Source organism: Pristiophorus japonicus, chromosome X (genome assembly GCF_044704955.1).
Source record: "Pristiophorus japonicus isolate sPriJap1 chromosome X, sPriJap1.hap1, whole genome shotgun sequence".
NCBI classification, from domain to species: Eukaryota; Metazoa; Chordata; class Chondrichthyes; family Pristiophoridae; genus Pristiophorus; species Pristiophorus japonicus.
In genome coordinates, this window is record NC_092010.1 from 10,696,288 (window position 1) to 10,712,484 (window position 16,197).

Consider the following 16,197-nt stretch of genomic DNA (forward strand, 5'->3'; position numbering starts at 1 on the left):
AAAATGTACTGAACACAAAGTGCTGGCTAACAGGACATGATTGAGCTAAGCAGCAGCTTTCAGGCACCAGATTTTTTAAACTGCAGTGTAGGATCCGAGCAAGTGAGGAGAGAGGGGCAGCTCCCATCCACACATAACAGGCCCCACCACCATCAAACTGCAAGTATCATCTTAGCTGAAAGGAAGAAACAATGTGAATCACTTATTTAGTGATTGATCAATCAAAAAAAGGCCAGTGGTCAAGTATGCCCTTTAATTTACTGCACTGTCAGCCAATCAGGCTTTAAACTCAGGACCACTTAATTAATTCACCATCAAATTCCAGAAGCTTCCATCAGTTTAAATGCACCCTGCAGTTGACGTTTCATGGATTGGTGTTGACTGGCATCATTTCTCCATGTAGAGAGACTGTTTAAAAAAAAAAGTGATCTATGTTCTCCCTTCATGCCATTGTCTGTCCTAAAATCCAGGGGGTTTATACACCAATGCATTTCGTTTTTGGTAAAAACCAAAGTAACAATTTACATACCAGAGATTGCAATATACCCTGAAATTCCAGGAGAGTCAATCGTGGCTGAACTATTTTACCAGGACCACAGTGTAAATATGCTTTCTGTGCCTGCACCAACTAACCACACACTGCTGTAGGTGAAGACGGATTATTGGATTTTTCTTACAAGGCCACTGAAACTTTGCAGCAGCATCTTTAGACAGAAAGATATGAGAAAGGATTCCAACCTCTTCATTTACAAAATACTTTGAAGAAAGAAATACCTAGCAATATGGTACATTCAATGGAAAGCAACACACATTCACCCCGGAGACATCATAAAGTGAATCTTATCCAACAGAGGGAATGCCTTTTGTAAATTCAGTTCCTCAAACAGCTAGGTTGATGTACTGTGCAGAAAGAAATATTAGATGAGATGAGACCTTTGGTGCTGTTAAAATTGTACTTTTGGAGAGCAGAGGCTGAATTAAGAGTTTTAAAATAATTGGCAGAAATGTAATCTGTGTTTACTCCAGAGCCACCTACTAAATAGTACAGCAGTACTCACTACACGGCCAGGTTTCCTTCAGTAAATGTACTGCAATGTGCCCACCTACGTGAAGCGGCTGGGATTAACACACTGAATATCCAGCGGCAGAGTCTTCGATTTCATTTCACTTTTGTTTAGCAGAATTTTAGGTTAGAAGTCAGAATTAGTTTAAAATATGCTTTTGTGCTAAATTGGCAACATCAGTCAGAAAGGCAATGAGGACAGCTGGTGTGGGATATGGAAAATATTTATATTGATGCCCGAGGGCTGCTTTTCTAAGGTTGTAGTTGAGGCACTTCATAGGGGCAGGGTAAAGGGAGCTTGATCAGATCTGGCCAAACTCGATGTTGATGCTGGCTGTTCCATTCCCCAGCACAAACTCGATTAGCACAAATAGTCATCAAACTACAAAAATGGACTTTTGGTGCCACCTACCTTTCTTGCCAGTCCCAAGGCAATGTAGCATTTTTCACCCGGGTCAACTATCTCTACTTCAAAGTAATGGCTTCTGGTGCTGAGGGGATGCCTTGCTTGTGCCAGACCGACATCCATTATGCTCTTCCCTTTGCCGACATATTCTAATAGCTAGAAACAAGTCAGAGGGGGGCAGGGGAGGAAGAAAAAGGAAAATTAACCTTGAGCAGACATTCAGCAAACCAAAAACAACTATTCAGACTCCATTTGTGTATTATTTTGACAGAATGGCCTACTGTTCCAATGTTCCTATAAACAAAAAGATATTAAGGGATATGGGCCCAAAGGTATATGGAGTTAGGTTGCAGGCCATCCATGACCTCATTGAATGGTGGAGCAGGCTCGAGGTGCTCAATGTCCCTTTTAAGTAACACACCTTTCCCCCCCTTCCCAATTTTATCTCCTTTTCTACCTTCCTCTTCTGAAGGCACTGAATTCTGCTGCGGTACAGCTCCACCGGCTCTCTGCTATTTTATTAAAGTAGTTATTTTTCATACCCGAGCCTAGAATGTGAGCATTAGCAGCCCATTACAACAAACATGATCCTGTCCCCACCGCATAGCTACACACTTGCACTTTCCAGTAGAGGGTCACTGGATCGTGATAAAGAGCAGGGACCCAGACTGAGGTTTCCCCTCCCTCGCTTGGAGGAACTGAGGCTTATTGCAGGTCCCTACTTCTAGCCTGGTTGAGATAGAAACATAGAAACATAGAAAATAGGTGCAGGAGCAGGCCATTCAGCCCTTCCAGCCTGCACCGCCATTCAATGAGTTCATGGCTGAACATGAAACTTCAGTACCCACTTCCTGCTTTCACGCCATACCCCTTGATCCCCCGAGTCGTAAGGACTTCATCTAACTCCCTTTTGAATATATTTAGTGAATTGGCCTCAACTACTTTCTGTGGTAGAGAATTCCACAGGTTCACCACTCTCTGGGTGAAGAAATTTCTCCTCATCTCGGTCCTAAATGGCTTACCCCTTATCCTTAGACTGTGACCCCTGGTTCTGGACTTCCCCAACATTGGGAACATTCTTCCTGCATCCAACCTGTCCAAACCCGTCAGAATTTTAAACGTTTCTATGAGGTCCCCTCTCACTCTTCTGAACTCCAGTGAATACAAGCCCAGTTGATCCAGTCTTTCTTGATAGGTCAGTCCCACCATCCCGGAAATCAGTCTGGTGAATCTTCGCTGCACTCCCTCAATAGCAAGAATGTCCTTCCTCAGGTTAGGAGACCAAAACTGTACACAATACTCCAGGTGTGGCCTCACCAAGTCCCTGTACAACTGTAGCAACACCTCCCTGCCCCTGTACTCAAATCCCCTCGCTATGAAGGCCAACATGCCATTTGCTTTCTTAACCGCCTGCTGTACCTGCATGCCAACCTTCAATGACTGATGTACCATGACACCCAGGTCTCGTTGCACCTTCCCTTTTCCTAATCTGTCACCATTCAGATAATAGTCTGTCTCTCTGTTTTTACCACCAAAGTGGATAACCTCACATTTATCCACATTATACTTCATCTGCCACGCATTTGCCCACTCACCTAACTATCCAAGTCACTCTGCAGCCTCATAGCATCCTCCTCGCAGCTCACACTGCCACCCAACTTAGTGTCATCCGCAAATTTGGAGATACTACATTTAATCCCCTCGTCTAAATCATTAATGTACAATGTAAACAGCTGGGGCCCCAGCACAGAACCCTGCGGTACCCCACTAGTCACTGCCTGTCATTCCGAAAAGTACCCATTTACTCCTACTCTTTGCTTCCTGTCTGACAACCAGTTCTCAATCCACGTCAGCACACTACCCTCAATCCCATGTGCTTTAACTTTGCACATTAATCTCTTGTGTGGGACCTTGTCGAAAGCCTTCTGAAAGTCCAAATATACCACATCAACTGGTACTCCTTTGTCCACTTTATTGGAAACATCCTCAAAAAATTCCAGAAGATTTGTCAAGCTTGATCTCCCTTTCACAAATCCATGCTGACTTGGACCTATCATGTCACCATTTTCCAAATGCGCTGCTATGACATCCTTAATAATTGATTCCATCATTTTACCCACTACTGAGGTCAGGCTGACCGGTCTATAATTCCCTGCTTTCTCTCTCCCTCCTTTTTTAAAAAGTGGGGTTACATTGGCTACCCTCCACTCGATAGGAACTGATCCAGAGTCAATGGAATGTTGGAAAATGACTGTCAATGCATCCGCTATTTCCAAGGCCACCTCCTTAAGTACTCTGGGATGCAGTCCATCAGGCCCTGGGGATTTATCGGCCTTCAATCCCATCAATTTCCCCAACACAATTTCCCGACTAATAAAGATTTCCCTCAGTTCCTCCTCCTTACTAGACTCTCTGACCCCTTTTATATCCGGAAGGTTGTTTGTGTCCTCCTTAGTGAATACCGAACCAAAGTACTTGTTCAATTGGTCTGCCATTTCTTTGTTCCCCGTTATGACTTCCCCTGATTCTGACTGCAGGGGACCTACGTTTGTCTTTACTAACCTTTTTCTCTTTACATATCTGTAGAAACTTTTGTAATCCGCCTTAATGTTCCCTGCAAGCTTCTTCTCGTACTCCATTTTCCCTGCCCTAATCAAACCCTTTGTCCTCCTCTGCTGAGTTCTAAATTTCTCCCAGTCCCCAGGTTCGCTGCTATTTCTGGCCAATTTGTATGCCATTTCCTTGGCTTTAATACTATCCCTGATTTCCCTTGATAGCCACGGTTGAGCCACCTTCCCTTTTTTATTTTTACGCCAGACAGGAATGTACAATTGTTGTAATTCATCCATGCGGTCTCTAAATGTCTGCCATTGCCCATCCACAGTCAACCCCTTAAGTAGCATTAGCCAATCTATCTTAGCCAATTCATGCCTCATACCTTCAAAGTTACCCTTCTTTAAGTTCTGGACCATGGTCTCTGAATTAACTGTTTCATTCTCCATCCTAATGTAGAATTCCACCATATTATGGTTACTCTTCCCCAAGGGGCCTCGCACAATGAGATTGCTAATTAATCCTCTCTCATTATGCAACACCCAGTCTAAGATGGCCTCCCCCCAAGTTGGTTCCTCGACATATTGGTCTAGAAAACCATCCCTTATGCACTCCAGGAAATCCTCCTCCACCGTATTGCTTCCAGTTTGGCTAGCCCAATCTATGTGCATATTAAAGTCACCCATTATAACTGCTGCACCTTTATTGCATGCACTCCTAATTTCCTGTTTGATGCCCTCCCCAACATCACTACTACTGTTTGGAGATCTGTACACAACTCCCACTAACGATTTTTGCCCTTTAGTGTTCTGCAGCTCTCCCCATATAGATTCCACATCATCCAAGCTAATGTCTTTCCTAACTATTGCATTAATCTCCTCTTTAACCAGCAATGCTACCCCACCTCCTTTTCCTTTTATTCTATCCTTCCTGATCAACTAACTCAGCAGAGACTGGGGATGATGCCTGAGCCTATTCTGCACTGTGTGGCTCAGTATCTCACTGCGAGGGTCATTTACCAACACAGCTACTTGGGAGGCTTTAGTAGGAGATTTCATGACGTTATCAGTTTAATGCACCGTGGACCATTTCCCCTATCTCTGGAGTCTCTTATCAACAAGAACAGGAATCGACGAGATCCAACACCTCCTCCAGTGCGCCAGTGCAGCCTTCGGCCGCCTGAGGAAAAGATTGTTTGAAGACCAGGCCCTCAAAACTGCCACCAAGCTCATGGTCTACAGGGCTGTAGTAAAACCCGCCCTCCTGTATGGCTCAGAGACATGGACCATGTACAGTAGACACCTCAAGTCGCTGGAGAAATTACCACCAACAATGTCTCCGCAAGATCCTACAAATCCCCTGGGAGGACAGACGCACCAACATTAGCGTCCTCATTCAGACCAACATCCCCAGCATTGAAGCACTGACCACACTTGATCAGCTCCGCTGGGCAAGCCACATAGATCGCATGCCAGACACGAGACTCCCAAAGCAAACACTCTATTCGGGACTCCTTCACGGCAAACAAGCCAAAGGTGGGCAGCGGAAACGCTACAAGGACACCCTCAAAGCCTTCCTGATGAAGTACAATATCCCCACTGACACCTGGGAGTCCCTGGCCCAAGGCCGCCCTAAGTGGAGGAAGTGCATCAGAGAGGGCGCTGAGCACCTCGAGTCTCATCGCTGAGAGCATGCAGGAATCAAGCGCAGGCAGCGGAAAGAGCGTGCGGCAAACCTGTCCCACTCACCCTTACCCTCAACCATTGTCTGTCCCACCTGTGACAGAGTCTGTGGCTCTTGTATTGGACTATTCAGCCATCAAAGAACTCATGCTAAGAGTGGAAGCAAGTCTTCCTCGATTCCGAGGAACTGCCTCTGATGATGATGATGATGCACATGACAACTGAGCAGACGGTAGATTATGGCAGCTCCTCACCTCTTACAAACCTTCTTGCTCAGGTTGAACTATTAAAGTCGCCAGGTCAGTTTGGCCCCACTACTGGAGCCACGCTGCTGGTCTGAATATTGAGCCCCCTGAATCCAGAAGGACATTTAAAAAAAATAATTGGACCATCACGTAATCTAACATTAGCATATTATGGCTCACACATTTTCATCCGCTACAACTGGCTGTAACTGAGACATTGTCATCACAAAGTACCAAAATGCAGCAGATTTCCAACAGTAACACAAACAGCTACCGTCACAAGGTGACCACCTCAAGATATACTTTTCATATCACATTGCATTCTGATAACATCTCAGAATTCTCAACAAAAATTCATAGGCAAGTTAGACGTACCAAAGGAATTCATTACACTTCAGAACAGTGTCAAAAACTGGCAATTTTTGCACGACATACCTGCGTACCAGCAAACCCGGTAACATTTGCAGCTCTGCTCAACTGAAACAAACAGCTCCGCCACTTGTAGACCAACCCATATCGGATTCAGACTATAAAAAGGCTCGTCGGTGTACCGGAATAGGAAGCCAGCTGCATGGGACCTCCAGAGCGCTCCACAACATTGTCCTGGAGCATTGTTCAGTGCGAATGACTTGGGCAGTTTGTAGTCTTCAATTGTCCAAAACGTCCCTTTGCCAGTCTTTGAGGTTATGAAATTTAGAATTCCCTCCCTAAACCCATCCATCCACTCTCGTCCTTTTAAAAAGTTCCTCAACTCATCCTTCCCAATCAATTTTTAATGGCTCGGTGCCCTCCTCCCAAACATGTCTCTGTGAAATGCCTTGAGACATTCCTCTTTGTTAAAGGAATAGCACTACACGAATGTGGGTAAATCATTCCTATATTATTAGAAGCACTCTGCTGTGTTATATGCAGCGTGTTATTTTCTAGTCGGAACATAGGAACAGGAGTAGGCCATTCAGCCCCTCAAGCCTGTTCTGCCACTCATTGCTGATTTGTGTCTCAACTTCATTGACCCACCTTTGGTCATATCATTTGAAACCCTTCCACAGCAAAAATCACTGTTGAAAATTTAAATTGAAGCAGCCTCCATATACGTCAGATGTATATAAATTAAGAGTCAATTATAACTTGTAACAACTACCTTAATATCTGTAACCCTTCCAGCGCGTTATTTCTGACTTCAAAAGCTGAATGTACAGTTCAAAATACTGGAAAATATACCAAAAAATGTTAAAAATCAAAGTATCCTTTGTGAGGGGGGTTGTGCACTGAGATCCCCTAGAAATGAAATCTTGTGCCTTTGGTGCTCACATTTCCCGCATTGATTTCTAGATCCACCAATGCATAATAATGCATTTTTGTGCAATTGTTTTTCCCTACAAGTGATGGAGAGAGTGACATACCTGCACCTTAAGTTGCAACAAGCTCATGCCCCACTACACTCCCAATTTAATCTATAAAATACCAAACTTTATGGGGAGCAAGCAGGAGAGTGGGATTAGACTGAGTGGGATATTAAAGGGTATGGGGAGTGAGGGGGAGAGTGGGATATTAAAGGGTATGGGGAGCGAGGGGGGAAGAGTGGGATTAGACTGGGTGGGATATTAAAGGGTACAGGGAGTGAGAGGGGGGGGGGGGAAGAGTGGGATTAGACTGGGTGGGATATTAAAGGGTATGGGGAGTGAGGGGGAGAGTGGGATTAGACTGGGTGGGATATTAAAGGGTATGGGGAGTGAGGGGGGGGGGGGGGAAGAGTGGGATTAGACTGGGTGGGATATTAAAGGGTACAGGGAGTGAGGGGGAGAGTGGGATTAGACTGGGTGGGATATTAAAGGGTATGGGGAGTGAGGAGGAGAGTGGGATTAGACTGGGTGGCTCACGTGAAAGAAACACTGGCACAGACTTGGTGTTTCTAAGGGCCTGTTTTATGCTCAAACATTCTACGATTCAATGAAAAAGAGATAATTGTCTCCTTTAAAGTAACAGCTCGCAAAGAACCACTTGCATCAACCCATTTCCTCCCTTAGCAAGAAACTTTCTGATCGCCGAAAGAAATGGGCACCATCGGAACAGATTTTCTGGCGAGGACAATGGGTTAACACTTGAGCATACATGATTAGTGTTATGCTGGCCAAACGCTTTCTGCACATAGATTCTGAAATTATTAACTTCATTGCTTTTTAAAATGTTTCCATAACACTGCAGCCAAAAGGAACTACGCAACATATCAAAAGAAGGCCGTGTACCCTGTTTGATACAGTCCTAGGTATAATGAAAGCCACATTGTGCAGGCAAACTACAGGTCTGGCAAGCTCGAATCTTCCGTTAGCCTTACAACCTTTACTTCAAGAATAAAAGCTTCCAGGTTAGAATAGTTTCACGCTCTATTAAAAGACATGAATCCAAGTTGACGGGTCACGTTTATTTTTCATTTATTTTTTATGATTCTACAAGAAAACATGTGCTATTCGAGCTCACGTTCCTGCAGATAAAAAGGTACCTGCCCACAGTATGGCCACCCTCATCCTTCAAGTGCACATCTCTTCCATCGAGAACATGCCCAATTTAAATAACTCGCTCCTCATAATAAAATCCTCTCATCCCATCAATCATTCTGGTTGCTCCTGCCTGTATCCTCTCAATAGCTGCACTGTGGCGACTAGAACAGTACATCAGCAACGTCGCCGAGAGCGTGCAGAAATCAAGCGCAGGCAGCGGAAAGAGCATGCGGCAAACCAGTCCCACCCACCCCTTCCCTCAACTACTGTCTGTCCCACCTGTAACAGGGGTTGAGGTGGCTGAACAGTCCAATATGAGAACCAAAGAACTCATTTTAAGAATGGAAGCAAGTCTTCCTTGATTCCAAGGGACTGCCTATGATGATGACACCAGCAATGTCATTTCCTTAAAAGAGCCAAATTCAAACAATCTTTGATATAAAGTATGGATGTACTTTGAGAACAGTCCTATCTGTTTAAGACAAGATGAGTTGATCACTATTATATGTGGTTTCCTAACCCTCTGTGCCAAAATGAGGGTCGATGGACCTCACGGGTTCAAAAAGCTCTGACATTTGCTTGCTCATATTAAATTCAAGTTCCACATAAAGGGAACTTAAGAAAAGGAAAGGTTACATAAACCAGGTTCCTTTGCTAGCCTGAACTCTATTGAGTATTCACCCAGACAGTAACAGGCAGAAATAGCAGCATGGACCCTCCAAAAGTATAGTATGGAGGTACAGCAAGTGATCAGAAAGGCCAATGGTATCTTGGCCTTTATTGCAAAGGGGGATGGCGTATAAAAGCAGGGAAGTCTTGCTCCAGTTATACAGGGTATTGGTGAGGCCACACCTGGAATACTGCAGTTTTGGTTTCCATATTTACGAAAGGATATACTTGCTTTGGAGGCAGTTCAGAGAAGGTTCACTCGGTTGATTCCGGGGATGAGGTTGTTGACTTATGAGGAAAGGTTGAGTAGGTTGGGCCTCTACTCATTGGAATTCAGAAGAAAAAGGTGATCTTATCGAAACATATAAGATTATGAGGGGGCTTGACAAGGTGGATACAGAGAGGATGTTTCCACTGATAGGGGAGACTAGAACTAGGGGGCATGATCTTAGAATAAGGGGCCGCCCATTTAAAACTGAGATGAGGAGGAATTTCTTCTCTGAGGGTTGTAAATCTGTGGAATTCGCTGCCTCAGAGAGCTGTGGAAGCTGGGTCATTGAATACATTTAAGACAGAAATAGACAGTTTCTTAAGCGATAAGGAAATAAGGAGTTATAGGGAGCGGACGGGGAAGTGGAGCTGAGTCTATGATCAGATCAGCCATGATCTTATTGAATGGCGGAGCAGGCTCGAGGGGCCGTATGGCCTATTCCTGTTTCTATTTCTTATGTTCTTATGTTATGAACAAATTGAAGTCCTTCCTCGCTGTCGACTCCTGCAACCGCTGGCCTGACCCCGCGATCCATTCTCCCTCCAACCCCCCCGCCAAATTGATCTCTCTGCCGCACTCCCAGCCCCAAGTCAGCGAGCACCAATATCCCCCTTGCTCAGTACCTGCACCAACCAATTTAATGTGACCACCCCTCGTCCGGAAAAATCCCTTATCCAGAACAGGCCAGGTCCCGAGGTTCAACCTGTACCTTAACACGTAACAAAAATCACCAGCTCAGCTCACGGCAAATACTTTCACTTGGTATGGTAAGGATTCCAAAGTAGCAACTGCAGTTTCACAAAGTGACGTCATCAATTGGACATTTGTGGGATCTCTATGCTGTATCAGGTACAGCGCATGCTAGAGAGCGACGGCTGTGAAGAGGGCGACTGGATTGGATGTAACCAAGGTCCAGGTCGCTGATTGGAGCGTGGGCAGGTACAGCAGGAGCGACAAGTGATCGTGGAGCAATGTGATCGGGGCCCAGGAGAGGCGCGAGTTCGGGGTCCAAAAGAGGCGAGGGCTCAGGGGCAGCACGGGCCCAGCCTACACTGCAATATGTGTGCACACTAGGTCCATGCAGCAGAGCAAGTCTCCAGTCGTCTTGGTTAATCCTTGCCACTGGACCAAGACCGAGCTCGGTCAAGCCCGTGTGGTGGCTGGTGTGCAACGGTCACCCCACGTTAAAAAAATCCACCCACAGGCATCTTCCACCCTTCAGGATGTAGTTCAGGATCCGGAATATTAGGTCCTTCATTGAAACATCTGTGAACTCATCGCTTTTTGGCGTGGAAGCAAATCACCCTCGATACGAGGGACTGCCTATGATGATGATCAGACCATTCGTTTAGATCCACGAGGTTGGTTCTCTTTAGGATCAATACAGAGAACAAATGATTCAGGAACTAATTTTTCACTCAGCCAACAGGAACTCTAGAGAATAATGGCAATACTGACAAAAATGAAAAGGAATATAGAAAGTCTAATGTGGAGGTGAACCATAAGGATATTAGGAATAGGAATAGGCCATTCAGCCCTTCGGGCGTGCTCCGCCATTCAATTAAATCATGACGGATTGGCACCTTAACTCCATTTTGCCGCTTTTGCACCATGTCCCTTAATACCCTTACCAAACAAGCGTTATCCATATCTACCCTATCAAATCCTTTTAATAATTTAAACACCTCGATCAGATTACCCCTCAATCTTTTATACTCAAGAGAATACAAACCAAGTTTTATGCAACCTACCCTGATAAATTTAACCCTCTAAGCCCCAGTATCATTCTGGTAAATCTGCTTTGTACCTCCTCCATGGTCAATATATCCTTCCTGAGGTGCGGGGCCCAAAACTGAACACTGATGGGGTCTGACCAAGACTCTGTACAACTGAAGCATAAACTGCGCCTTTGTAACCCAACCCCAGAGATAAAGGCCAACATTCTATTGGCCTTTTCAATTGCTTTTTGCACCTGTCTGCGGGCTTTTAATGATTTGGGTACTTGGACTCACAAATCTCTTTGCTTCTCTACTCTCCCTAGTTTCTCATAATTTAGAAAATACTTAGGTCCGAAGCGGATGGATGACCCTACACTAATCACATTGAACTCCGTTTGCCATAGTTTCGCCCACTCACTTAATCTGTCTGCGTCCCCTTTTAACTTCCTGTTCCCATCTGCACTATTTATTGTCCCTCCTAACTTGGTACAGCTTTCTAGCATGAAACTGTGTTTTTCAATGCCATTGTGGTCTCTGGCTGTTTCAACAGAAACTTTGCAGATGAATCATACTGCTCCTCGTAAGTCCATACTAGTCAGCCAAAAGGTCAGTGCATGTGAATAGTTAGGTTGTTTGTACATTAAAACAAGCAAAAGTACATGTAGACACTGCACAAAATAAAACAATTTAACGCTTTGGTTAAAATACTCTGATCATATTTCTGAGGAGCAAGTGCATGGAAAGCAAACCAGTATCACAGACAGAATGTGATCCATTTACAAATAATGTGTCTGTTGAAAACTGTAGCCCTCGAAGCAAAGGCAATTCGCTCCTGTTAATCCTTGCATTCATTTCAATATTTGAATTTTTGAGCCTGAAGGTTCGGAAAGAGCTGATCTGAGCACTGTTGCCTCATTGGCAGAGAAATCCTAAATTAGAAACATCCAAAACCTTAGTATTAACAGCTTGAAATATATACAAATGAATGAGAACACGGAGCTAAACGGTTGGAGTCTAGAATGGAGACCTGATAGGATGAGGTCATGGAGGGATTTATGGATGAGGATTTGATCAATGCGTTGGGAGATGGGGAGCTAGAGTAAGTCGGCGAGGGCTGGGGTGATGGGTCAGGATTAGGTGTAGCACCTGATGCTTCATGGTGCATACCTACACAGCCCACAGACAAAACCGTGGACCCCCCGATTTACCCCATTGTTTATAGAACAACCCATGCAACAATTATTTGACAGCAAGTAGGTGATAACTTTTCATTCAATCTGATTGTGTGTTTTTCCATAAACAAAATTGCAAGTTTGGTCCTTGCTAAAGTCATGAAAGGCACATTATCTCTCCTCGACCTTTGAGAAGCTCTCAATAGTATCGACCTCACCATGCTGTGAGGGGGACGCTAAGAGGCTGCAGGGTGACTTGGACAGGTTAGGTGAGTGGGCAAATACATGGCAGATGCAGTATAATGTGGATAAATGAAAGATTATCCACTTTGGGGGCAAAAACACGAAGGCAGAATATTATCTGAATGGCGACAGATTAGGAAAAGGGGAGGTGCATTGAGACCTGGGTGTCATGGTACATCAGTCATTGAAAGTTGGCATACACGTACAGCAGGCGGTGAAGGCGGCAAATGGTATGTTGGCCTTCATAGCTAGGGGATTTGAGTATAGGAGCAGGGAGGTCCTACTGCAGTTGTATAGGGCCTTGGTGAGGCCTCACCTGGAATATTGTGTTCAGTTCTGGTCTCCTGATCTGAGGAAGGACGGTCTTGCTATTGAGGGAGCGCAGCAAAGGTTCACCAGACTGATTCCCGGGATGGCAGGACTGACATATAAGGAGAGACTGGATCAACTGGGCCTTTATACACTGGTGTTTAGAAGAACGGGAGGGGATCTCATAGAAATTTATAAGATTCTGACGGGACTGGACAGGTTAGATGCGGGAAGAATGTTCCTGATGCTGGGGAAGTCCAGAACCAGGGGACACAGTCTTAGGATAAGGGGTAGGCCATTTAGGACTGAGATGAGGAGAAACTTCTTCACTCAGAGAGTTGTTAACCTGTGGAATTCCCTGCCGCAGAGAGTTGTTGAGGCCAGTCCATTGGATATATTCAAGAGGGAGTAAGATATGGCCCTTACGGCTAAGGGAATCAAGGGCTATGGAGAGAAAGCAGGAAAGGGGTACTGAGGGAATGATCAGCAATGATCTTATTGAATGGTGGTGCAGGCTTGAAGGGCCGAATGGCCTACTCCTGCATCTATTTTCTATGTTTCGATGTTTCTATCTTCCTGTAATGTCTCTCTGGTGTCGTCCAACTGCCTTTGTATTATTCCATTCTTACCTATCTCAACGCAGTCAATGCATCGCGAGAGATGGCTTGTCTTCTCTCCACACACTGTCAGGTCACTCCACGGCCCCTTTCCCTTCCTTATCTCCACAGATTCCCTCAGCGACATTATTCACAGGCATTGGATCAGCTTTCACATGTACATTGATGATAACAAGCTCTGCTTTGCCATCATTTCTCTATGCCCTACAACTGCCTCCATGCTATCAAGATTGCCTGCCCAACATCCACTTTGATAAGTCACAACTTCCTTCAACACCGGAAAAGCCAAAGCCATCGTCTTTGGCCCCAACAAAATGAGCTCCTTCGCCAGTGACTCCATCCTCCTCCCAAGCCACACAAATCAGTCTGAACCAGATTCTCCACAATCTGGTGCCCTTTAAACCCCACATTCTATTCAGCAGCAATTTCACCTCCACAACATTGCTTGCCTCCACCCTTCAAACCCTTAGACCTGCTTTAGTCACCTTCAGATTCGACCAGGATACACTCTCCTGCCTGACTTTCCATCATCCACCATCCTTAAATTCAAACTTGCACAAAACTCTGCCACCCATATCCTATCCCACACCAAGTCTCCTGACCCATCACCCGCCCCGTCCTCGCCGACTTACTCTAGCTCCCCATCTCCCAACGCATTGATGTTAAAATCCTCATCCATAAATCCATCATGGCCTCATCCTATCACGTATCCATTCTAGACTCCAACCATTTGTGCAATGCCCCTTGTCCTTTGCCCCACTGGTGTTCGTAGAGTTTTCAGCCACCTTGGACCCTGCTCAGTTTCTCGACTTCTAAAAAATCTTCTTGGAACCCAGGAATGTGTGGGCCCAGACAGTCCACTGTGCTCTAGCCCTCTCATACCCCCTCGACCAAATGTTCCTCCAGGTACTTATCCAACTCTTTGCTGAATGTGCTGATACAATCAGCTCCACTGCCTCGCTGGGCAGCCTGTTCCATATATGTAAAGGAGTTAAATCCAAGTTTAAGGCTTTGCTTCTTCTTGCACAATCTCAAACTGTTAAATATATAGACATTTATTTCCCATTATCCCAGCTTTCCATCAACATTACATCTGTTCTGACGATGCCACCTTCCGTACTGGTGCTTCCGATATGTCTTCCTTTTTCCCCAACCAAGGATTCCCCTCCGCCGTGGTTAGCAGGGCCTTCAACCGTGTCCGTCCCGTTTCCTGCACTTTTGCTCTCACCCCTTCCTGTCCCTCCCAGAACCACGATAGGGTTCCCCTTGTTCTCACCATCCACCCCACCAGCCTCCACATTCAATGGATCAACCTCTGCCATTTCCACCACCTTCAGTGCAATGCCACCACCAAACACATCGTCCTTTCCCCTTTCAGAATTCCGAAGGGACCACTCCCTCCATGACACCCTGGTCCATTCCGCAGTCACCCCCAGCACCACATCCCTTTCCCACGGCACCTTCCCGTGCAAGTACAGGAGATACAACACCTGCCCTTTCACCTCCTCCCACCATCCACAGCCCCAAACACTCCTTCCAGGTGAAACAACGATTTACTTGTACTTCTTGTAATTTAGTATACTGTATTCGCTGCTCACGATGTGGTCTCCTCTACATTGGGGGGATCAAACGTAGATTGGGTGACCGCTTTGCTGAACACCTCCGTTCAGTCCGCAAACGTGATCCTGAGCTTCCGGTCGCCTGTCACTTTAATGTTCCGCTCCACTCCCACTCTGATCTCTCCGTTCTCAGCCTTCTACATTGTACCAATGAAGCTCAACGCAAGCTCGAGGAACAGCACCTCATAGAAACATAGAAAATAGGTGCAGGAGTAGGCCATTCGGCCCTTCGAGCCTGCACCGCCATTCAATATGATCATGCAACCTCAGTACCTCACCCCTGCTTTCTCTCCATACCCCCTGATTCCTTTAGCCGTAAGGGCCATATCTAACTCCCTTTTGAATATGTCCAACGAACTGGACTCAACAACTGTGTGGCAGAGAATTCCACAGGTTCACAATTCTCAATGAAAAAGTTTCTCCTCATCTCGGTCCTATATGGCTTACCCCTGTGACCCCTGGTTCTGGACTTCCCCAGCAACGGGAACATTCTTCCTGCATCTAACCTGTCCGGTCCGGTCAGAATTTTATATGTTTCTATGAGATCCTCTCTCATCCTTCTAAACTCCAGTGAGTATAAGCCTAGCCGATCCAGTCTTTCCTCATATATCAGTCCTGCCATCCCGGGAATCAGTCTGGTGAACCTTCGCTGCACTCCCTCAATAGCAAGCACGTCCTTCCTCAGATTAGGAGACCAAAACTGCACACAATACTCAAGGTGTGGTCTCACCAAGGCCCTGTACAATTGCAGTAGGACCTCCCTGCTCCTATACTCAAATCCCCTAGCTATGAAGGCCAACATACCATTTGCCTTCTTCACCGCCTGCTGTACCTGCATGCCGACCTTCAATGACTGATGAACCATGTCACCCAGGTCTCGTTGCACCTCCCCTTTTACTAATCTGTCACCATTCAGATAATCTGCCTTCCTGTTTTTGCCCCCAAAGTGGATAACCTCACATTTATCCACATTATACTGCATCTGCAATGCATTTGCCCACTCACCTAACCTGTCCAAGTCACCCTGCAGCCTCTTAGCGTCCTCCTCACAGTTCACACTGCCACCCAGCTTAGTGTCATCTGAAAACTTGGAGATATTACATTCAATTCCTTCGTCTAAATCATTAATGTA

The 16,197-nt window shown here is 45.6% G+C and overlaps 1 protein-coding gene across 4 annotated transcripts in view; it reads right to left on the minus strand.

Annotated features, from left to right (window-relative positions):
- The window catches only part of LOC139241030 (SPRY domain-containing protein 3-like), a 313,798-nt gene that overhangs the window by 181,920 nt on the left and 115,681 nt on the right, over positions 1-16,197 (minus strand). For all 4 annotated transcript variants that reach the window (XM_070869751.1, XM_070869752.1, XM_070869748.1 and 1 more), the window contains exon 7: positions 1,476-1,625. In XM_070869751.1, coding sequence (XP_070725852.1) covers positions 1,476-1,625 — 150 coding nt within the window. The remainder of the gene's footprint in view (positions 1-1,475; positions 1,626-16,197) is intronic.